The sequence below is a fragment of the Hypanus sabinus genome, unplaced genomic scaffold (assembly GCF_030144855.1).
Source record: "Hypanus sabinus isolate sHypSab1 unplaced genomic scaffold, sHypSab1.hap1 scaffold_560, whole genome shotgun sequence".
Taxonomy (NCBI): domain Eukaryota; kingdom Metazoa; phylum Chordata; class Chondrichthyes; order Myliobatiformes; family Dasyatidae; genus Hypanus; species Hypanus sabinus.
This window is the reverse complement of record NW_026781421.1, coordinates 298,126-322,000: the sequence shown is the minus strand read 5'-3', so window position 1 is coordinate 322,000 and position 23,875 is coordinate 298,126. Positions and strand designations below refer to the sequence as shown.

The 23,875-nt window shown below is 45.5% G+C and overlaps 1 protein-coding gene across 2 annotated transcripts; it reads right to left on the bottom strand.

The window, feature by feature from the left end:
* Positions 1–510: 510 nt before the first annotated feature.
* LOC132389414 (zinc finger protein 239-like) lies at positions 511–17,059 on the bottom strand. 2 transcript variants are annotated; one of them, XM_059961939.1, is made up of 4 exons: positions 17,009–17,059; positions 16,017–16,073; positions 13,217–13,385; positions 511–2,389 (listed from the first exon to the last, which is right to left on the bottom strand). In XM_059961939.1, exon 4 carries the CDS (start codon positions 1,980–1,982, stop codon positions 927–929), a length of 1,056 nt encoding a protein of 351 aa, XP_059817922.1. In that variant the 5' UTR covers positions 1,983–2,389; positions 13,217–13,385; positions 16,017–16,073; positions 17,009–17,059; the 3' UTR covers positions 511–926. The 2 variants fall into 2 exon arrangements, with proteins under 2 accessions (XP_059817922.1, XP_059817923.1); XM_059961940.1 differs by lacking the exon at positions 16,017–16,073 and having other exon boundaries at positions 17,009–17,044.
* Positions 17,060–23,875: the final 6,816 nt, after the last annotated feature.

Sequence of the window (23,875 nt, the reverse complement as noted above, 5' to 3'; positions counted from 1 at the left end):
AATTTCTTGGGTAGGAACACGTTCGGCACAACTTTGTGGATCAAAGGGCTTGTATTGTGCCGTAAGTTTTCAATGTTTCTATCTTAAACCTTTAGAAGCAGGAAAGATAACCCATAATGTGGAAATGAGGCATGAATAAGGGGGTTAACTACCAATATCATTCCTCCTCAGCCCAGAGATTTGAAGGATGAGGAAATAGTCAGATAGAACTGTAGTCAGCTTGACTTCTTCAGTCTACAGAGAATTCAAGGGGAACATCTTCACCCATGGAGTGGTGACTGTTTGAAACCCATTAACACAGGGAGAGCGAGAGATGAACAACAGGGGAGGATTGAAACAAACTGTCATGGAATAGAATCACTGGCAGGGCACAGCTGGCCTGAGTTGACTCTCTACTGTACACTGTTATAACTTCTCTACTGTACACTAGGTGTATTATACATTCACTAAGTACCGGAGACAGAGTTTAAAATTGAACTGATTTATTTTTCCCAGATCCAGACTGTAAACTCTAGTCCCATTAAAGGTGAATATCCAGAAGAAACTCCTCCCGTCACCCAGTGACCAGTGTGAAGAACTGGATGTGGTGAGCAGCAGCAATAATTGCAGAGTTCAGCACCGATAGTCACTGTTGAAATTGCATTCAGCAATGGTGACGGACAAATCTCCAGCATGAAGCTTACTGAAACTTTCTCCCCAGTGTGAACCCAGTAGTGTGTCACAAGGTTAGGTTACTGAGTGAATCCCTTCCCACATTCACAGCAGGTGAACGGCCTGTACCCAGCCTGAACTCAATCATGCACATTTGATTGAGAAGGCTGAGAGAAACTCCTCCCAGTGTCTGAGCAGGTGAACAGCCTCTACCACTGGTGTGAACTTGCTGGTGTCTCTGTAGTCAAGATGACCATATGAATTCTTTCCCACATTCACAGCAGGTGAACAGTCTCTCCCGTGTGAACTCGCTGATGACTTAGTAGGTGGGATGACCGAGTGAATCTCCTCCCACAGACTGAGCAGGTGAACGACTTCTCCCCAGTGTGAACTCGCTGATGTCTCTGTAGGGTGGATGACTGACTGAATCTCATCCCACAGACTGAACAGTTGAACGGCTTCTCGCCAGTGTGAATTCGCTGGTGTACCAGTAGTTTGGATGACCGAGTGAATCCCTTCCCGCAGTCTGAGCAGGTGAACGGCCTCTCTCCAGTGTGAACTGACTGGTGTACCAGTAGGTCAGATGACTGAGTGAATCCCTTCCCGCAGTCTGAGCAGGTGAATGGCCTCTCCCCAGTGTGAATTCGCTGATGTACCTTCAGTTTAGATGACGAAATGAATGCCTTCCCACAGTCTGAGCAAGAGAACGGCCTCTCTCCAGTGTGAATTCTCTGATGCTCCTTCAGGTTAGATGAGCAAGGGAATCCCTTTCCACAGTCTGAGCACGTGAATGGCTGCTCCCCGGTGTGAAATCGCTGGTGTGCCATTAGGGTGGATGACCGAGTGAATCCCTTCCCGCAGTCCGAGCAGGTGAACAGCCTGACCCCAGTGTGAACTGACTTGTGTACCAGTAGTTCAGATGACCGAGTGAATCTCTTCCCACACTCTGAGCAGGTGAACGGCCTCTCCCCAGTGTGAACTCTCTGATGTACCTTCAGTTGGGATGAGCAAGTGAATCCCTTCCCGCAGTCTGAGCAGGTGAACGGCCTCTCTCCAGTGTGAACTCGCTGGTGTACCAGTAGGTCCGATGACCAAGTGAATCCCTTCCCACAGTCCGAGCAGGTGAACGGCCGCTCCCCGGTGTGAACTCGCCGGTGTGCCATTAGGGTGGATGAACGAGTGAATCTCTTCCCGCAGTCTGAGCAGGTGAACGGCTTCTCTCCAGTGTGAACTCGCTGGTGTTCCTTCAGTTTAGATGAGTATTTGAATCCCTTCCCACAGTCCGAGCAGGTGAATGGCCTCTCCCCAGTGCGAACTCGCTGATGAGCCATTAGATCAGATGACCGAGTGAATCCTTCCCCACAAATTCAGCAGATGACCAGCCTCTGCCCAGTGTGAACTGACTGGTGTGTCCACAGCTGAGAAGAGTGACTGAATCCCTTCTCACCCACAAAACAGATGAATGGCCTTGGCCAGTGTGAACCCGCTGATGTTCCTTCAGTTGAGATGACCGAGTGAATCCCTTCCCACAGTCTGAGAATATGAACGGACTCTCTCTTGTGTAAAATAACGGGTGTGCCAGTCGGTCAGATGAGCAAATGAATCCCTCCACACAGTCTGAGCAGGAAGGAAGGTTGAATGAATCCCTTGCTCCTCGTCTTAAATATCTGGATAGAGACAGCAAACCTGACGTGATCTGTTTGAGATTCCCGTAGACAAATTCCTTGTCATTTTTAACCTGTAAAAAAATTTACAAAATCCATCAATGGGTGAAGTACAACATTTCAGATGAGATCACCGATTTGTCAAGGTGTGATCTGGCATCACACCGTTAGAGTGAAGTTCAACCCAAGTTGGAGAGAGAAGTCATCATCTAACTGGGAACAGTGCTGGTATCTGGAATGAGCAGCAAATTCTCTGATGCTTTTCCTGTCTCTGCAAGAATGGGGCATTTCTGCCATCTCCAATCTGTGACCTGGCTCAGTCTGACTCTCTCCATTGATATTATTCCCTGTTCCCACTGAGCTGCATGGGTACCCGACCCCACAGTAACTGAAACACTCTCACACAAACATCTGGCAGTGCATTCCACGCACCCATCACCCTCTGTGTAAAAAAAATTACCCGACAGCCCCGCAGCATCCATTTCCAAGCACCTTAAAACTATGCCCCTCATGTTAGCCATTTTAAACCTGGGAAATAGCCTCTGACTATCCATGCAATCAATGCCCCTCATCATCTTTTCATCTGAAATACGCTCTGAACATAAACAAGGGAACCATACATTGCTTTCAGGTTTTGTTCAAAGTATACAAAATTATTTGTGTACAGATAGGGTAAACGTGAGCAGCATTTTCCACTGAGGTTGGGTGCGGTGATGTAAGTGGTGAAGGTAAAAATTTAATGGGAGCGTGTGGAAATAGACTTCACTGAAATGGTTGTGTGAGACTGGAATGAGATGTCAGCACAATCGGTGAATATGAGCTCGTTTTCAGCATTTAAAAGAAGTTTGGATGGGAGCCTGGATGGTAGGGGTATGGAGAGTGATGGTCCCGGTGCAGATAGTTGCATTTGACAGCTTAAATGTTTTTTCAGCATTGACTAGATGGGCCAAGTAGCCTGTTTCCGTACTGAACTTCTCCACATTTCTGTGACAGAGAAGCTGGCCAAACTTGTTTGGAAGGGAAACGGTAGCAGTGGCAACGGAGCAGCAATGGCTGGAGTTCCTGGGAGCAATTTGGGAGCTGAGTGATTGATACATCCCAAAGAAGTGAAAGCATTGGAAAGGCAGGAGGACACAACTGTGGCTGAGATGAGAAGCCAAAGCAAACAAAAAAGCAAAACAGAGGGCAAACGAAAGAGCAAAAACTATTGGGAAGCTTTTAGAAACCAACTGAAGACAAGTAAAGAAATTCAGATGAGCTCAGTGCGTGGAATCATGATATTTTAGTCATTAATGAGTCTTGGTAGCACCCAACAGTCTGAGGCATTTAGAGGAACAAAATATCCGGGGCCTCAATACCTCTTGAAAACCAAGGTTTCCTGCCCCAGTCACCTTTCAACTTTTATTTTGTAAGGCACGTACAAACTCTACACCCTCAAAGTTACACTTCTGAAGGCCTCCCACTTACCAAGTACTCCTTGGCCAGAAAACAGCAAAATTTGTTCCTCTAATCTGGAAATTTGTTCCTCTAAATCCCTCAGACTGTTGGGTGCAACCAAGTCCCAATAATGGGTACAATATCATAATTCCCTGTCCTCAGCTCATCTGGCTTTCCTACGATGCTTCTTGAATTGTGATAAATGCAGCTCAGCACATTCATACCATGCTTGACCATTTGATTGCTGACTCTTATCTGAGGTCTGAACAATATCTGACTGGTGTCAAGAAAACAACCTTTCCCTGATTGTCACAAAACCAAAGGAGCTGATTGTGGATTACAGAAGGAATGGAGAAAGGCTAGCCCCTATTGACATCAATGGATCTGGGGTTGAGAGGGTGAACAGCTTTAAGTTCCTGAGTACAAACATCAACAAGGATCTCACATGGTCTGTTCATACCGGCTGTGTTGTGAAAAGCGCACAGGAGCCCCTTTTACACCTCAGATGGTTGAAGAAGTTTGTTATGGGCCCCAAATCCTAAGTGCTTTCTACAGGGAGACAATTGAGAGCATCCTGACTGACTGCATCACTGCCTGATATGTGAACTGTACTTCCTTCAATCTCAGGAACCTGCAGAGAGTGATGCAGACAGCCCAGTGCATCTGTAGATGTGAACTTCCCATGAGTCAGGGCATTTTCAGTGACAGGTGTTTAAAAGGGGCCCAAACGATATTGGGGACGCAATTCATCACAACCACAAACTGTTCCTGCATAATGTGCATCGTGATTATTATGTACTGAGGTATTCATTTTAACAGCTAGCAAATCACTGTCAATAAGAACTTTGACCTCCTCTGGGTTTGTTATGAATGTACCACAGCTCTGAGGGGCCGAAGGGGCGGGAGCAGCCCCTTCCTTCCGGAGAATCGCAAGATTGCTATTAATTCGGGTCTCGGACCCAGGAAGTGAGAGACAATGCAACGGTTTTGGCCATTGTTCTTAGAGGCACCTGTGTGACGTGCATGTCCCTGCTACGTGACAGTTACCATGGATATGGACACCCTCGGGCAATGTGGGGGTGGGGATTGCATCACCCTACTTTGATGGACATCTACAACTCTGCAAGTCAAGATAAAAGGGGACTGCAGGAGGCAGTACCCCAGCGACGCACCAGAAGGACACCCTCGCTCAAGGCTCCCGTAATAGCTGGAAGTCACTCAATGCCATGTGCGCTCCTAACTCCTTTGCCTGGGGAGCGGGTGGCTGATAATACCGAGAAGGACTTTGAACTAACAACGGGAAACCACGTTCCCCTGATTTTACGGAGTGACTTCATAAAGACCCGGGCAAGTTTTTTTTTCGTTTTTCACCGATCCCTCTAAAACATGTGAAACCCCGAAAGGCTAAAGTCTGCAGACTTCTGAGTCACTTTTATATTTGCAACAGACAATATATTATCCCCTAGGCAACAGTCTAGATTACTTTTTAATGATGATTATTACTACACCCGCGCTTTAGATTGAGTATTGACGACGTGCATTATCTGAATGTTTGTATTAACCTTACTTTTGTGCCGCTTTATAAATAAAAATGTTTGAAAATAGTGACATCAGACTTCAACGGACCTCTCTATCTTTGCTGGTAAGTTATCCAGTTACGGGATACGTAACAGGTTCGACTGAGTTCATCTGCTCTCTCACACTCTATAGCAGGCCTGTAATGGGTAATGAAGGGTTTTCTCACCAAAGCTCTTGCATATTGTCCATAAGTGGATTGTTTGCTAAATTACGGTTTAAAAAGTCGGAGTTCCAAATATCACTCCACTTCTTCCCTCTTGTAAATTCTCCAGCAACTTTTGCATCACCACAATACACACAGGGAACACCAGTTTCTATAATGGACATAAATATTTCCCGTGAACCCTCCTGAGGAATTAAGGATATATATAAAAAAAATATTTTGAACCTATGTAACCTCTGGCTAAAAGAATATTAGGGACTGAATAGGAATTTTTGAACTGAAGTAAACTCTGTGTTTAGTGGTTTGCTAAGACAGGCTCATTACCAGTTTTCTGTGGCATGCAGAGAGACTCACTGAGAGCTGATAATATTATGCATTGTATCCTCGTTAGCTGATAACATTATACATTGTACCCTCGTTTGAGTCAAGGAAGGAGGACTGGCTGAAAAGGACAGGAATGAACATCTGTCTGTAATTAAGTCAGGGCCTTGCAAAGGGAATAACTGATAAGGTCTGGACAGTATATCCATCTGTAATTAAAACCTTCATTTAGTGAACTCTCTTATCTACGTAATTAATTTTTGCGCCAACAGACCTGGTGGGCATACCAGTTCAAATAACATCTTGCAATAGTAATGTCTGGGGCTTACTATGTATAAATGTCTGGGTTCATGTATAAATACACGGCTGTAACCTGACTAAGTCAGTCCACTTGCCAGATGATGGCAGTGCTTACGTACCTTCCCTTCGACGTGCGTCTCAAACTCCTGCAGGAGAATGCGCAATCAACCGTGGTGACGATAAGAACCTAGTCTCCCAAGTTTTATTCAGATTCAACTTTAACATTTGGCATCATGAACAGGATCCCAATATAGGGAGTGCCAAGCAGAGAGGCTGAGTAAGTGGCTGGACCACGCTGGGGAATGTGGAGATCGACCGGGCACCTAATAGGTATTTTACCTTTCGTCGCTCTCCATTAGTTCCTGGTACGGACCCTCGCCCAAGGTGATCACATACCTTGAAGGGATTGGGAAAGAATCTGTTGGGAGACGCTTCTAAGGGAGGCTAAATTTTACTAAGTGGGCAGGAGGCAGACGTGCCAGGTAAATTAATTAAATGAGCATGAAGTGCCAGCCGGGTAAATTTATTAAATGAGCATGAAGTGCCAGCCGGGTAAATTTATTAAATGAGCATGAAGTGCCAGCCGGGTAAATTTATTAAGTGGACAGGAGGTGCCAGCCGGGTAAATTTATCTGTTTGTTACTTAAGCAGGAGGCTTTGTGCCGGGTAAATTACTTAGAGAACATGGGTCAATTGCAGTCGATTGATACGAGTGGGCCAGGAGCAGCCCGACACAATGTGTGAGAGTTTTCCAGACAAGGAAAAAGATTGCAGCGCTGAATAAGAAATTGGGGAACAAAATCTGGCCACTGGGGGGGAACCTGGGATATTACCTCATGAGAACAAGCAGTAAATTTGATATGGAATAAGAACAGTGGAAAGAAGTGGAAATTGTTGGAAAGGGAATGGAAGGATAAGGCAGATGCAGAGGTGAATGGTACGTTATTAGCAAGTTGGAGGAATAATGCATGTGACAAAGGGTAGAGGTACGTACAGCAGGAGGAACGCCAAAGGTTTGGAGACGCTAAAAGCAGAGCGTGAATGGGTGGATAGACGCAGAAAACAAGAGCAGGGAAAACAACATAAGCAAACCGTGCCCAGCCGAGATAGGACAGAATGGCAGGAATGTCAGTCTGAAGTTCAAACTGATAGGGAAAGAGATCCTGAACCCACGTCTGGCATACTTACCCTGTTTGAGGACAGTGACTGAGGTGTGGGCACCCACCGTACACCCCGCCCCAACACCCAACCAGGAGCCGAGTGCACCCGGTGCTCCCGAACCCCAATCCTCCCAGTACTCAGATACGGTGGCTGCTCGGGTAAAACAGTGGCGGCAGGGAAGGGGGAGGTCCCTATACCCTGAGATTCAGAAAGGGAATACCGATGACTATTCCGAGACGGGGAGGGAAGGATCCAATAGAACCCCAGAGTTAATGGCTCCACAAGGACATTGGCTCAATGGAAGAAGCCAGAGAGTGGTAGTGGAGGATTGCTACTCTGAGTGGAGGCCTGTGACTAGTGGTGTGCCACAGGGATCAGTGCTGGGTCCATTGTTATTTGTTATTTGATACATAATTCCCTAAAAGTGGCGTCACAAGCTGTAAAGAGAGCTTTTGGTACATTGGCCTTTATAAATCAAAGTATTGAGTATAAGAGTTGGAATGTAATGGTGAGGTTGTATAAGACATTGGTGAGACAGAATTTGGAGTATTCAGTGCAGTTTTGGTCACCTAATTACAGGAGGTGTATTAATAAGATTGAAATAGTGCACAGAAGGTTTGCAAGGATGTTTCCGGGACTTGAGAAACCAAGTTATTGTGAAAGGTTGAATAGGTTAGGAGTTTATTCCCTGGAGCATACTGGAATTAGGGGTGATTTGATAGAAGTGTATAAAATTATGATGGGTATAGATAGAGTGAATGCTGGCAGGCTTTTTCCACTGAGGCCAGGCGGAAAAAAAAAACTAGAGGTCATGGATTAAGGGTGAAGGGGGAAAAAGTTTAAAGGGAACATCAATGGGGGTCTTCTACAGGCAGGGAGTGGGGCGAGTGTGGAATGAGCTGCCAGATGAAGTGGTGAATGTGGGCTCACTTTTGACATTTAAGAGAAACTTGGACAGGTACATGGATGAGAGGGGTACGGAGGGATATGGCCCAGGTGCAGGTCAGTGTGACTAAAATGGTTTGGCACAGCCAAGAAGGGCTAAAAGGCCTGTTTCTGTGCTGTAATGTTCTATGGTTCTGAAGGCAATTGCCCACCCGAATGCTGCCCAGTCCACCAGCTGGAGGAGGGACTGTCCTCAGTGATTCCTGTGTATGCACCCTGGAAGCCGCAAGAAATGATAATGATCATGAAGCAGGTCCCAGGTAGAAAAGAAAAACCAGCAGAGTTTGCTCAGTGTGTCCGCAGTACTATCCAAATGTTTAATGTGACTCTGCAAGATTTATTCGGACTCTGATGGGTGACTCTTTCAGCTGATGAGGGGCAGAAATGGAAGGCAGAATTGAGATACAAACCTATCAGGAGTTACAGGCAGGAAACCATAATGAGAATGAACAGACAGACTGGATTATTCAAGCCTTGGAAAGGGCTCTCTAGCAACCTGTAAACATCACTGAAGTTCTTGAATGCAAACCTAAGCCTGGGGAATCGGGAATAGACTATTGGGAGTGATTTGTGGCCTGCTACGGCACTTTCGCAGGAGACCGAGTCTTTAATGATGGGAATCTGTTCCCCAGTTTAACACCTTACTGCTCCAATGCTTACCAACTGAGATAGCCAACATGATTAAAACAAATAATATGGATTGGCCTGACAATGATCGAAATCGAATGCGGTGAGCTTTGACATATTATTGGGACCTGACATTGTGTGCTGTATCTGGGGATAAGAAATGGGAACAAACACCTACCAAGGGACAGGTGGGGACAACAACCTGTTTAGAAATTGACAATCAAAGATGCTTCCTACCATGAGTACCACCCCTCAGGAAGAGCCCAATGTAATATTGCAAGTTGCTGGAATTCCTGTTCCGTTTAAGATTGATATGGGGGCAACCACAACCACTCTCAATCAGGAAATAGTATCAGAAAAGGGATTTCAGCTATCAGACGCGACAATCACTCTGTTTGGGTTTGAATGAATGGATTGTACGTATCCACTTACCCAGCCACTGCAGTTGGAATTCCCGGGGAACCAGCGTGAGGTTTCAGTTACAGTCACCACCAGTCGGGGGTGTAGTTTTGCAGAGAGAGACTTGCTCTGTCCATTGGAAGTTGAGATTCTATGCATGGACAAGGGTATCACCCTGGGACTATCGAACAGCTTCCCCAGTTTCTGAACTCCCAGTGGTGGCACTTAATCTGGATTCCAATGTGTTTGAACCCCTTCTGCCCCCGGCTGGCTCTCATGTGACTCTGTGCTGTGACCCTCCGGGGTGCTCAACTGAGCAAAGCCAGTGTTATGCTCCCCTCGAGGGACAGAATTTCCCAGTCACGGTGATTGGGGAGGTTAAAGGAAATGAGGGCAGTGTATTTCTGGCCGAAGTTCCAGATTTCCTTTGGTGACACACAGGACTGGTTGTTCCCCACGCCACCTTTAGGGTTTGCCTTGGGTTCAAACCAAAGACCCTGGGGTTCCTTGCCTACATTTTGATGTAACAAGCCTCCAGCAACGAGGGAGACTGGCAAAACTTGGTCGTGGGACAACTCCAATACTGGAAGGAGACTGAGGTGAAGATGGGATATCTGGTAAGACACTCTATTAATATTGACCGAACCCTAGACATTTTACCCCGTCTCTGGGCAACCTCAGGCCATGAAGTTGGCCGCACCAACTGCCCCGTCTGGATCACGGTGATAGATTCTCCCATCCATACCTCAATACGCCCTCTACCCTGAGGCAACGTTTTGTGAGGATGGAAGCTCTTTTGTGGATCCAGCCGGGAAACAATATTTTGACTATGCGATAGTGACGGACAGTGAAATAACTGAGCAGGCTTCTTTTGAAGCAGCTGACTCCACCCAGAAGGCTGAGCTGTTTGCTCGGACTCCTGCCTGTATCCTAGCAACAGACTAAAGTGTGAACGTTCACACAGACTCCCGTTATGCATTTGGAATTGTACATGACTTCGGGAACATGGGGATTCCTGACTTCCTCTGGCTACCCCATTAGTAATGTTACCTTTGTAAACAACTTACTCACCGCTCTACAGCTACCTCGAGATTTGACTATTATTAAATGTGCGGCCCACACCCGCCAGTCAGACTGGGTCACTAAACGCAATCCTTTAGCAGATTACACAGCGAAAATTGCTGCACAATCCTCAATAGTTGTAGTCCTCTCAGGTTCCCGTCAAGCAATCCTCCGTGACTCAAGCAGAACGGGTTTGCCAGACATGTGGGAGGTACGTATTTTTCAGGGGGACGCCTCTGAGGAGGAGTGCAAGCTGTGGTCCCAGATGGGGTGCCAGAAAGACCCCAAACAAGGATTTTGGATCACGCCAGTGGGACAGGTTTGTGTTCCTGCACAGTTCTTACCAATATTGGTTGATTATATACAGAAGTGTACACACCTGGGAAAGGAGGGAATGGTTGGTAACGTGTAACCAGCACACCGGGTATGACTCCCTTGACAGGTGGACCTTTATCGTGTCTGCAAGTTGATTTTATTCAATTGCATAGAGTACATTGCAATAGATACTGCTTAGTTATTATACATGTGTTTAGCAGATGGATTGAAGCTATTCCTACTACAAATAATACTGTTATGACTATTGTGAAGGTATTACTACAGGAAATAATTCCCAGGTATGGCCTGCCAGAGATGCTGAGCTCTGCCAATGGCCCACACTTTGTGGTGAAAGTGAACAAAGAGGTATGTAACAAACCAGCTATCAGGCAATAATTCTACCGTACACCACCCACGGGTTGCTGCCATTGTGGAAAGAGCCAATGGTACTCTGAAGATTAAATTGGCCAAAGTAACGGTGGAGACTGACCTCACTTGGTTGAAGGACCTACCGTTAGCCCTATTCCACATGAAGGTTACCCGACGGGGGAAAACAGGGTCATCACCAGCTGAAGTGATGTAGGGACGGTCCATGAGGACACCCTGGGGACCACCTTGTGTCCATTGCTCCCAGAAATTCTACCAGCAAAATTCAAAATTCATACCCTTGGGGAAGAGATGGGAAATAACCAATATTCTCCAAGCATTACATACACAAGTACAACAGGTTTACAAGGAAGAGGATTTTCACTCCTCCGCACAGAGGAGTGATTATCCCACCACAGAACCGGGGAATATTGTCCTGATCAAGAACAAGGATTGTGGGAAACTCAGATCTCGGTGGAGAGGAGCATATCAGGTGTTACTGACCACTCCCACGGCTGCAAAGCTGAAGGGGCAATTTCGTTGGATACATTGAACAGACGACAAACGTGTTACTGAAGGAACTGAGTAGAAGGACTTGCTCAGACTAAAGGAAAATGTATTTTCTGATAGTGGTGTTCATGCTTGTGTCTTTGACAGGGCTCACCCCAGCATCCGGGAGCCCTCATGTTAACACCTTTGTGTCTCTCGGTCACACCGATGCCAAACAGGTAGATCTAGGGGCCTGCTGGGATTGTGCTGAAATTCCGCAGCATAGTAAAACTATGATTCCAATGTCAGTAATCCCGCTCAACCAGAGTGAGGAACTCTCAGCCTGGGCTTTCTCAAACAACACCCGGGAAAGTGAGGTGAGGAAATGTGGTATTATCAGAGATGACTGTGGCTGTCAGTGTTTTGACGGATGGTATCTCAGGCTCCCACCAAATGCAACTTCCTAGACTGGGAAACATGCATCCTGGCCATACTCACAGGTGCCCGGCAGCAGAGAGGAACAACTGAGCGATTCTGGATGATCACTTTTCTCTCCTATGGGGTAGCCAGGAATTCACCAAAGAGAATCAATTTGGCTATAGCACTTGAGGACTGGCCACAATACTGCAGGGGCCCTGACAGAAACATAGGCCCAAGTAACAGAAATATCCACTGAAATGATTGCAATCTGGCAAACAATCCTACAGAATTATATGGCTTTAAATGTTATCCTAGCTGAGAAAGGGGGAACCTGTGCTAATATTGACACAGAATGCTGAACCTATATCCCTAATGAGTCTACTAACATTACTCCCTTTCCGAGCACACTGCCAAGGAGATTGACAGCATCAAGAAAGTAGGGCAGGAACCAGGAACCACGGGTTCACTGAAGGTTCGAAATGGTGGTCTTTGACGGCCTGTTTGTTAATATGTGGGGCATGATATTGCATTATGGCCTAATAGTTGTGCATATCATTGGTATAATTACTGTTGAACACTGTTTTTACTCACTGATGTCAATGCTGTACTCAGTTGCTCTCTCTGTAAATAACTACTGCTTTGTTGATCATTTAATGATCAAAAGGAGGGAGTGATAAAGTATGCAAAATGGTTAACACTTGGTTAACCAATAGCAGCCTGTTTTTCTGAAATAAACTGCTGATGAGCACCAGATGTGCTAAGCCAAGCTGAGCCATATTTCTTCTTGAAAGAAGCTAGCTCGGGTTCCAGGAAGCTCATCTCCTTGTGGACTCACGTGTAGAGATAGGACAGCTTCAGTCTGTTCTAAGGCATTATGACTATTTTGTAGTTTGTCCTTAGGGGCTGTCATGTAGTAAATAACTTTGGCTCCAGCCTGTCTTATGTGGTGGTTATCTGAACAGATATATCTGTGGTGTAAGGGGAATTGTTAGTCAGTTAGTGGATTGGGCGGGAACAGTCATAGACTCTTCCTGTTTGAGTGACTAACTGAGTAAGCCCCGGGTGCTTGGAATAAAGAGTTTGTGCTTATACGGTCTCTGAGTGACTTTATCCGGATTCGACTTCCACAGAATGGGATAGCTTTTAAAGGGCTGGGCTGCTGCAAGCACATTACCAGACCTGGAGTGATTGCAACTTGGTCTGACAGAGGCATAACTGGTTCTTCTGGGCACATTCAGTCTCACTCCAACTATTCCCTACCTTCCTTTTACAGGTATGTAATGTCTAAAGGACCAGTGTTTGAGTAAGCGAGACTCACCAAACTTTCTCCTGCCTGACTCACTGGAATCTCCGAGTCAGATGGGTTCTCTCCAGTTGATGCTCTCAATCCTCGGGCAGGTTCACTTTGTTGCTGTTCCCTCGTCTACAGTCGTGGTTTCCTTCCAGTTGGGGTTTTTCTTCCAATAAATCTCTCACCGCAGGTCTAACTTTAACATGAAACATAAAGAAGCACATTAATATTAAAAAGGAGAACCACACATTTCTGCTTAATGTTACTAAGAACAAAACTGACTGAAATTTAAATGTTGAAGGCAAATACAATTATCTCAGTGAACAAGCATTTGTTGTCCCTCACATGTCACAAAACGATATGGGATAAGAAGGAGCCATCATTCAGTCATGGTAAGACATAAGACACAGGAACAGAATTAGGTGATTCAATCCATCTGGTCTGCCCCACCACTCAACCATGGCTGATTTTTATTCCAACACCATATTCCTGCCTTCCTCCTCCAACCCGGAAGCTACTTAGCAATCATCAATATGTTAATCTCTGTCATAAATATACCCAAATGGCAGCCTCAACCAACCTCTGCGGCAGCAAATTCCACAGATCAGACATCTTTTGGCCACTTTTTTTTTCCTCATCTCAGTTTTAAAGGGAAGCATCTTTATTCTGAGACTGTGCTGTTAGATCGCAGACTCTCCGTCTAATGGAAACATCCTCTCCATGTCCACTGTATCCAGGTTTGTCAGCATTCGGTAGGTTTACTTAACCATACATCTCCCCCACCACCTCCACCGTCCCTCTGAACTCCATTGAGCACAGGTCCGGAACCACCAAATGCTCCTCACACATAAAGCCAATCTTTCCTGAGATTATTCTTGTAAATCTTGTCAGCAACAACGGTACTGAACACAAACAGGTACCAGGATAATTTACAGAGAAAAGTTGAGCTTTCTTTACTGCTCTACTATCACAGAATGACCCATTTCCATTTCCAGGTTAAAACAGGTCCATTTCAGGAAATATAAACCATTCCAGGGTGAACGTAATAAACAAAAACTGGAATTACCAGAAACACTCAGCAGGTAAGGAATAGCTGTGTTGAGAGGAACAAACTTTACAATTCAGGTTAATATATTTCATCAGAATGACTTCAAACATTTACAGTTTTTAGTGCAGATCTCCAGCAACTTGAGATTCTGCTTGATTTCTGCCGAGTGACAGACAGGTGACAGTGGGGGGGGGGGGGGGGGGGGTGATTTCCAAACATAGTTCAACACCAAACTCAAGGGTCTATTTCTACTGTTGTAAAAACGGAACTGCCCATTTACTCATCGCCTCTCCCTGTGAGGGATGGAATGGGAAATCATCCTCTCCTCAGATTAGCAGTCATTGCTTCCAAAGGAACTCCAGAAACAAACTGCTGATCCCAGACCAGAAATACTCACTCAACAACTCATAAGCCCAAGCAGCTCGATCCCCGGGTCCATTTTACCTGGATCAAGAACTGTGAATAGTGAAGTGAGTAGAAGATGAACTGATCTCCAAAAGTCAAAGTTAAAGATGAAACACCCTATTCAACATTTTAAGCAACATTTTTGTTTTGTGTAATTTTAGAGTGAAAAAAAAAATAAAGGAACAGCATGCAAAAGTTTGGGGACCCTAAGAGATTTAAGCTCTCAGATAACTTTTACCAAGGTCTCAGACCTTTATGAGATTGTTAGTGCTATGGCTTGTTCATAATCTTTGTCAGGAAAGTCCAGGTGATGAAAATTTCAAAGCTGTATAAATACCCTGACACCTCAAACCTTCTCCCAGCAATCAGCAGCCATGGGCTCCTCTAAGGAGCTGCCTAGCACTCTGAAAATTAAAAGAATTGATGGCCACAAAGCAGGAGGAGGCTATAAGAAGATAGCAAAGCATTTTCATGTAGCCGCATCCTCAGTTCGTAACATAATTAAGAAATGGCAGTTAACAGGAATGGCGGAAGTCGTCCAAGACATCTTTACCACAGAACTGCTCGTAGGATTGCTAGAAAGGCAAATCAAAACCCCCATTTGACTGCAAAAGACCTTAACGAAGATTACGGTCTGGCGTGGTAGTGCACTGTTCTACTGTGCAGCAATACCAGCACAAATATGACCTTCATGGAAGAGTCATCAGAAGAAAACCTTTCCTCCATCTTCACCACAAAATTCAGCATCAGAAGTTTGCAAAGGAACATCTAAACAAGCCTGATGCATTTTGGAAACAAGTCCTGTGGACTGAAGTTAAAATAGATCTTTTTGGCTGCAATGAGCAAAGGTGTGTTTGGAGAAAAGAGGGTGCAGAATTTCATGAAAAGAACACCTCTTCAACTGTTAAGCACGGGGATGGATCAGCCATGCTTTGGGCTTGTGTTGCAGCCAGTGGCACAGGAAACATTTCACTGGTAGAGGAAAGAATTAATTCAAATAAATACCACAAATTCTGGAAATAAACATCACATCATCTGTAAAAAAAGCTAAAGGTGATAACGGGATGGCTTCTACAACAGGATAATGATCCTAAACACACCTCAAAATTCACAATGGACTACCTCAATAGGTGGCAAGCTGAAGGTTTTGCCATGGCTCTCACATTCCCCCGATCTAAACATCATCGAAAAACTATGGATAGACCTCAGAAGAGCAGTGCATGCAAGACGGCTCAAGAATCTCACAGAACCAGAAGCCTTTTGCAAGGAAGAATGGGCAACACTCCCCAAACAAGAAATGAAAGGTTCTTAGCTGGCTACAGAAAGCATTTACAAGCTGTGATACTTGCCAAAGGGTTGTTACTAAGTACTGACCATGCAAGGTGCCCAAACTTTTGCTTCAGACCCTTTTCCTTTTTTGTTATTTTGAAACTGTAAAAGATGGAAAAGAAAAAGTAATTGAGCTTAAAATATTAAAAAAATGTGTCATCTTTAACTTTATGCCTTTTGGAACTCAGGTCATCTTTTATTCACTATGTTGTTATTCACAACAACAGAAATTTTGACCAGCGATGACCAAACTTTTGCATGTCACTGTATGTGATTTTCCTGCTAAATGATACTTTAAAAAGTCAGATTTCCAAATATCACTCCCCACTTGCAAATTATCCAGCAACTATTGCGTCGCCACAATACACACAGGTATTGTGTATCGTACATAAATATTTCCCCTGAACCCCCACCCCACTCCAGGTGGCTGTCAGTGGTGAACTCGGTGATGGCAATGCCAAAGAATATGAAGGGAAGGGCAGTAGACTGCCTCACTGGAGTCTGGCACATTTGTGATGTGAAAGCTACTTGCTGCCCAGGGCAAAGGTGTTTGATATCAGTACGTACCCAGACAGAATGGATCAAAGCATGTCCTCACAGGTAGAAAACGCCAGAACAAGAGCAGGCAGAACAAGCAACACACACAAAATGCTGGAGGAACTCAGCAGGCCAGGCAGCATCGATAGAAAAGAGTACTAATACTGAGTTCCTCCGGCATTTTGTGTGTGTTGCCTGGATTGGTGGCAGCTGCGGTTGGAGGTAGAACAAAGGTGACTGTCTCAACAGCTGATAGAAAGATTTTGTTCCCTTTCTACGAGTTCCTGATCCCTGCATTTAGTTTTCCGGAGCTCAGCTCTGTCTGTGAGATCTATTTGCTCCCATTCCCTGATCAGCCGGAAGCTCCCCGGGGCCCGAGTACGGTTCGTGGGGCTGAGAGAGAGGAAAAAGACCTGGCCTGTGCCGGGTTTGTGAGTCACTGTGTTCAGTGTTCACAACAATTGTCACTCAATTAAAACCCACCCAACACCCATTCTTACCTCTGCCGGTCCTCTCGACATTTTGTGTACTGCGCGCATGCGGAGTTATCCAAGACAGCGGCAAGCTTGACGCCTGCGCATTTGATCGGTGCTTCAAGCGACAGCGAAATTTTAAACGCGGGGCTTTATGGGTATTCACGGAGCCATGAAAAGTTTCTGCAAGCACCGGTTTCATGCCCATACCTGAGATTGTTTTGTGTGTAGAAAAATCAGCAGTTTTCTTTTACCCAGAAAGCGGTTCCCATAAACGATACACTAAATATCAACAGGCATTTCGTTTATTTAATGACAAAGTACAATCGTCTTACAAATGCAGATATGAAACAGAAGAGATTCTGCAGTTGCTGGAAAACAGCGACGCACACACACACAATGCTGAAGGAGCTCTGCAGTTCAGGCAGCAACTAAGCAGAGGAGTACACAGTCCAGACATGCTGAAAGGTCTTGGCCTAAATGCTGTCCATTTATTCCTCTCCACATTTACTGCCTGATGTGCTGATTACCTGCAATGTTTTGTAGACATTAACCATTTTGGTTTTCAATTGACCAGTTTCCAAATGTTACTCATCTTTCATTGATAGCCACACCCTGCTGGTCTGGTTCCCCTTCCTCCTCTTCCTTGTAACCTCCAGACCCCATCTCTTTCCGGAGACCGAGAGCCCAGATTGGTGCTGGCAACTCTTTGGATTCTGACTTTGCTCCACCGAAGATTCACTCGCTAGTCTGCTGTCAGGCTTTAGAGGCGCATTGCAACAACCCAGCTGTCTGTCACAGTCCTTTGAAATTAGTGATTTGTGAGTGTGGTAGAGACAGGGGTTTTGATACAGAACTGATTTATCTTTCACGGATCCACAGTAATAAACATCAGTCTAGTTTAAGGCTAACATCAGCAGAACAGACTCCTCCAATGCCCAGTGACCAGGGTTCAGTCCTGGGTGCGATGAGTAGCCACAAGAACTGTAGAATCTGACAGTAACAGTCCCTCATGAACCTGCAGCGGCCTTCAGTCACCGTGATGGTTAAACATTTAACTCGGAGCTGATTTGAACTTCCACACTGACGTTAAGTTGCTGGTGCCGCAGCAGCTGGGATGATCGAGTGAAACACTTTGCTCACTCCGGACAGAAATGTGGCCTCTATTTATTGTAAAGTCACCGGAGCATCACAAGGTGGGTTAACTGAATGAGTCTCTTCACACACACGGAACAGGTGAACGGCCGCTTCCGAGTGCGAAGCTGTTGGTGTATCTGCGATGGCTGACTGAATCCCTTCCAAAACGAGAGCCAGTGAATGAAGTCACACTGCTATCAAGTCATGGCAATGTATCCAATCAGATCACAGACATGGACACGTGTTCGGTCTCTCCTGGCAGCGAGTGGGGCGCTGTCTTCCCCAACATCTCGGCCTCTACATTCAAGGATCAGTGGCATTCAAACGCTGGTGAACTGACAGAAACAGCGGAGCTATCGTTCTGTTGTGTTTGTGATTACCACAAACAGATCTTTTGACATATCTACACTGTTAAAAGTTTACACACCACGTCTGCAGCACAAAACAATTTGGAGGAACAAGATTTCATCTTCTAACTGGCTACAGTTCCGGCATCAAGCAGAATATCAAACTCTCTGCTTCCCTCTCTGCATCAAAATGGATCATTCCTTCCCTTCATCAGTCTGTGACTTTGCTCAGTTTGTCTATCTCCTTCGCATTCTGAGCATGCGCCAGACACCCACTAAGACCACATTTTATTTACACGGACGCGACGAGAGACTTTCTGATTATCGTGTCCCTCCTGGCATCTGTCGGTGGTAAACTCAGAGTCAGCAATGCTATTGATCCTCAGCAGTAGGTGATTAGGCTTTTTCGTTGGAGATCAATAAACTGCAGGTGGATGAGTGGGTCGTTTTCAGACTGGAAGGAGGTAGCGCTTGGAGTACCCCAGAGATCAGTCCCTGACCACAGTCATTCACAGCTTAATGTCCTGGCGGAGGCAGCGAGATGTGAGATGCCCCAGTCTGCCAGTGACGCAGAAAGAGTGGAGTTGGGGAAGGGGAGGCAATTCACATGCAATTTCGTAGCTTTGCAATCAGTACATAGTGCACTGTGGGGCTGCAGTGACGGGTTCCATTGCTGGGATCAGCGCACAGTCACTGTGGGCGATGAGGATTTTGTGAATAAAGCACCATTCTCCAATTTAGAATCTCAAGCCACGGAACAAGCCTATGGTTTGTATATTTAAGTTGTATGTATGGCATTGTGGTAACCGGACACTATAGCCCTCCACGAGCTCTCTATCCTGTCCTTTCAATATCCGACTTTATCCGTAAATTTGACCACAGGGCCATCAATACTGTTATCCGGTGCATTGACATAGAACACAAAAAGAAACATTGCTAACCAGACCCCTGTGGACATCTGGGGTAATAATCTCAGAATTGGTGCCTGTGCTCCTGCTAGCGATGAAAGAATATCATTGTCAGGCGTATTAATGTGTGGCTGAGAGACTTGTCTAGGGGGCAGGGCTTCAAACTCCTGGATCACTGGGGCCTCTTCCGAGGGAGGTACGACCAGTACGAAAAGGACAGGTTTTTCTGAACCCAAAGGGGTCGAATATCCTCGCAGGCACAGATGAAAAGGAAAAGAGGAATTATGGGTTGAAGCTGGCAACTAATATCAAAGAAGTTATTAAAAGCTTTTTTGTTAAGAATATAAAGTGTAAATTAGAGACAAGTGTAGGTATAGAACCAATGAAAATTAATGCTGGAGATATTGTAATGAGAGATGCAGAGAGGGCAGTGGAACTGACTGATTCGTAGACATCTGCAGTATATCGGCCATTCAAGAGTGTCACGGAAGTGAAGTTTGTGCAGTGAAAATTATGACTGAGAAGGTGCTCAGGAAGCTCAATGGTCTGAGGTTGGATAAATCCCATGGACCTTATGGAATGTTTCCCTGTATTCTGAAGGGAGCAGCCGGAGAGATTGCAGAGGCATTATCTTTCAAGAATTGTTAGATTTGTGGCATTGCACCAGGTGACTGGAAAATTGGAAATGTTACCCCGCTATTTAAGAATGGTGGGCGGCAGCAGAAAGGAAACTATAGACGTGTTAGCCTGACATCAGTGGTTTGGGAAGTTGTTGGAATCGATTGTTAGGGATGAGATTACGGAGTACCTGAGACACATGACAAGAGATGCCAAAGCCAGCATGGATTCCTGAAAGGAAAACCCTGCCTGAGAAACCCACTGCGAATCTTTGAGGAAATTATCAGCAGGGTACACAAAGGAGATGCAGTAGATATAGTGTCCTTGGATCTTCAGAAGACTTTGACAAGGTGCTGCACATGATGCTGCTTAGCACGATAATAGGCCATGGAATTACAGGGAAGTTACTAGCATGGGTGGAGCATTGGCTGGTCAGCAGAAAGCAGAGTGGGAATAAAGGGGTTCTATTCTGGCTGGCTGCCGGTTATGAGTTCCACAGGGGTCGGTGTCCGGACCGCTGCTTTTTACAATGTATGTCAATGATACGGTCAATGGTATTAATGGATTTGTGGCTAAATTTGCCGATGATACAAAGATAGGTGGAGGAGCGGGTAGTGTTGAGGAAACAGAGACCCGACAGAGAGACTTAGATAGTTTATGGGAATGGGCAAAGAGTTGGCAAATGAAATACCAAGTTGGAAAGTGTATGATCATGTACTTCGGTGGACAGACAATTATTTAGTTGGGGAGAGAATTCAAAATGCAGAGATGCAAGTGGTCTTGGGAGTCCTTGTGCAGGATACCCGAAATGTTAACTTCCAGGTTGAGTCGGTGGTGAAGAAGGCAAATGCAATGTTGGCATTCATTTTTAGAGGTACAGAATACAAGAGCAGAGACACGATGGTGAGGCTGTCCGGGGACCACACTTTGAGTATTGTGTGCCGTTTGGTCTTATTTTAGAAAGGAAATACTGATGTAGGAGAGGTTTCAGAGAAGATTCATGAGAATGATTTCAGGAATGAAAGGTCTACCGTATGACGAATGTCCAGCATCTCTTGGGCTGCATTCCCTGGAGTTCATAGAAAAATTCAGAATTGAAGGACGTCTGTTTAGAACTGAGGTGAGGAGAAATTACTTCAGTCAGAGGGCATGAAAGGGTTTGGTGTGAAACCAGGGGAGTGGGGATGACAGGAAGAAACGGATCAGCCCATGATTTACTGGTGGATCAAAATCAATGGGTTGAATGACCTATCTCTGTTCCTGTATCTGATGGTCTTATAGATTTACTCGTCCGTGCGTCTTCACCCATTTCAAATTTTCACAAAGTATGTACCTTTCAATATCTTAAACACATGGATTTCTGCAGATGTTGGAAATCCAAGGCACCACACACAAAATGCTGGAGGAACTCAGCAGGTCAGGCAGCATTTCTGACATGAATCAACAGTCTACGATTCAGGCCGAGACCTTCCTTCAGTTCTGGAAAGTTAGGAGGAAGACTCCAGGCTAAAATATCGTGGGGAGAGGAAAGTGACAGGTGAAGCCAGGTGAGTATGAAAGGTAAGTGGCTGGAGAGGATCTGGTAAGAGGGGATAGTGGAGCACAGGGAGAACGGAAGCAGGTCAAGACGCCGTGTGAAGTGATAGGCGGGTGAACATAGGCAAGGGACCAGAGAGGTGAATAGAAGGAAAAGGGAGGGGTGAGGGATTATATTTTACCGATATTCATGACATCAGTTTGGAGACAAACTCGACGGAAAGTAAGTTGTTGCTCTTGCACCGTGACCGGAGAGGAAGCAACGGAGCCAAAATGGGAATGAAAATCAGAGTTAAAATGTTTGGACGCCGGAAAGCTGAGCTTGTCACCGATGGCGTGGTGGTGCTCAATGAAATCAACCCCAGTTCATCACGGGTCTCCCCAATGTACAGAAGCCCGCATCGGGAGCAGGAAACACAACAGACTTCCACAACAGTTTGGCAGCTGAAGTGGTGCCTCACCTGGGAGAAATGACTGGGGCCCTGACGAGAGCTGAGTGGGCAGGTGGAGTACTTTGTCCACTTGCTGGGAAAGGTGCCGGGTGGAAGATCAGCAGTGAGGGACAGATGAAAAGAGGAATCACGGAGGGAGCGTTCCCTGCGGAGTGATGGGTATGGGAGGCAGTGATATGTTTGTTTGTAGCGTCCATTTAAAATGGATACAGGCCAGCCACGCTCACCTGATCTTCTGGCTGCCCTAATAGTTACAGAGTTCCTCTTGCACTGCCTACCACACACTGCCCCTCTGCAACCAACATATTCTGCTCATGCAAGCGGGCAGTTCGCTCCACCTTGTCCGTGGAGTTTCACAGCATCGATGTGTGTAGTGAGGTCTACAAAGTCCATTCTGGTGTTTCTGCCCACGCCGATCTTTTTAATTCTCTCATGTTGCAGTAATGAATTTTCCTGTGATGGGGAAATATCTCTGTCTATCTGTGCTTCTGTCTATCTATCTATTTTTCTATCTTCCATTTAAGTTTCTGTTCATTTCTCCCACACAAAATACACACACACACACACACACACACAAACACACTCACAGAGACCCACACACAGAGACACACACTCACACACACACACACACACAAACACACACACACACACACACACACACAAACACAGACAGACAGACACACACACACACACACAGACACACACACACACTCTCTCACACACACACAGACACACACACACACACACACACACACACACACACACACACACACACACACACACACACACACACACACACACACACAACTAGAGTTTCAATTTCACGGAATTTCAATTTCTTTGCCCCAATGGAACTTCATTTTTTCGGTCTTTTTCATATATTCTGCGCTTATCTTTTCACTGTTCACTGAATTTAAGGTACTCGGGAGTATTTAATGAAATTGTATATTATATTAGCTTATAGATAGCGTGGTCAAGGGATATGGGGAGAGGGCAGGAACGGGGTACTTATTGTGTATGATCAACCATGATCACAGTGAATGGCGGTACCGGCTAGAAGGGCCGAATGGCCTACTCTTGCACCTACTCTCTGCTGTCTATTGAAATTCATGCAGAAGCGCCAAATGGATTTTAGTGAGAATTTTGAAAATGTTCCCCAGATTAGGCCGGGTCAGGGTGGCAGGAAGCAGAGATCCAGCGGAACTTGGCTTTATGGATACTGAGCTGACCTGACCACAGAGGCAGAGGGGGCTGGTAGAGTGAGAAGCGTATTCTCTCTGGAAGCCGGTACCCAGGACTGTTCTGAACAGATCTGTTCCGACAACCCTGTTCATTGTGATTTTTACTTCAGTCAGAAGGTGATGCAAACGTGGATGCGGGTTCAATTGCAGCATTTAAGTGAAGTTTGTCTGGGTACATGGATGGGGAAAGTATTGACATCTAGAGTCTGGGTGCACGTGGATTGGTCCATGCAGAGAATTGCACAGACTAGATGGGCCGAAAGCCGTGTTTCTGTGCTGCAAGAGAATGAAATACATTGTGCCAATTTCCCAGGAGACTTAAATCATTCCAACGAAATGTCCTAAAAATCTGCAAAAACAAGAAACAGTCAATGGATGAAGAATATCTGTGGAGACTTACAAAGACAGGCAGACAGTCAGACATACTTTACTGATCCCGAGGGAAAGTTTTCGTTACAGCCGCGCCGACCAAGAATAGTGAAGAAATATAGCAATAGAAAACCATGAATAATTAAATAATAATGTTAATCATGCCAAGTGGAAATGTCCAGGACCAGCCTATTGACTCAGGGTGTCTGACACTCCGAGGGAGGAGTTGTAAAGTTTGATGGCCACAGGCAGGAATGACTTCCTATGACGCTCAGTGTTACATCTC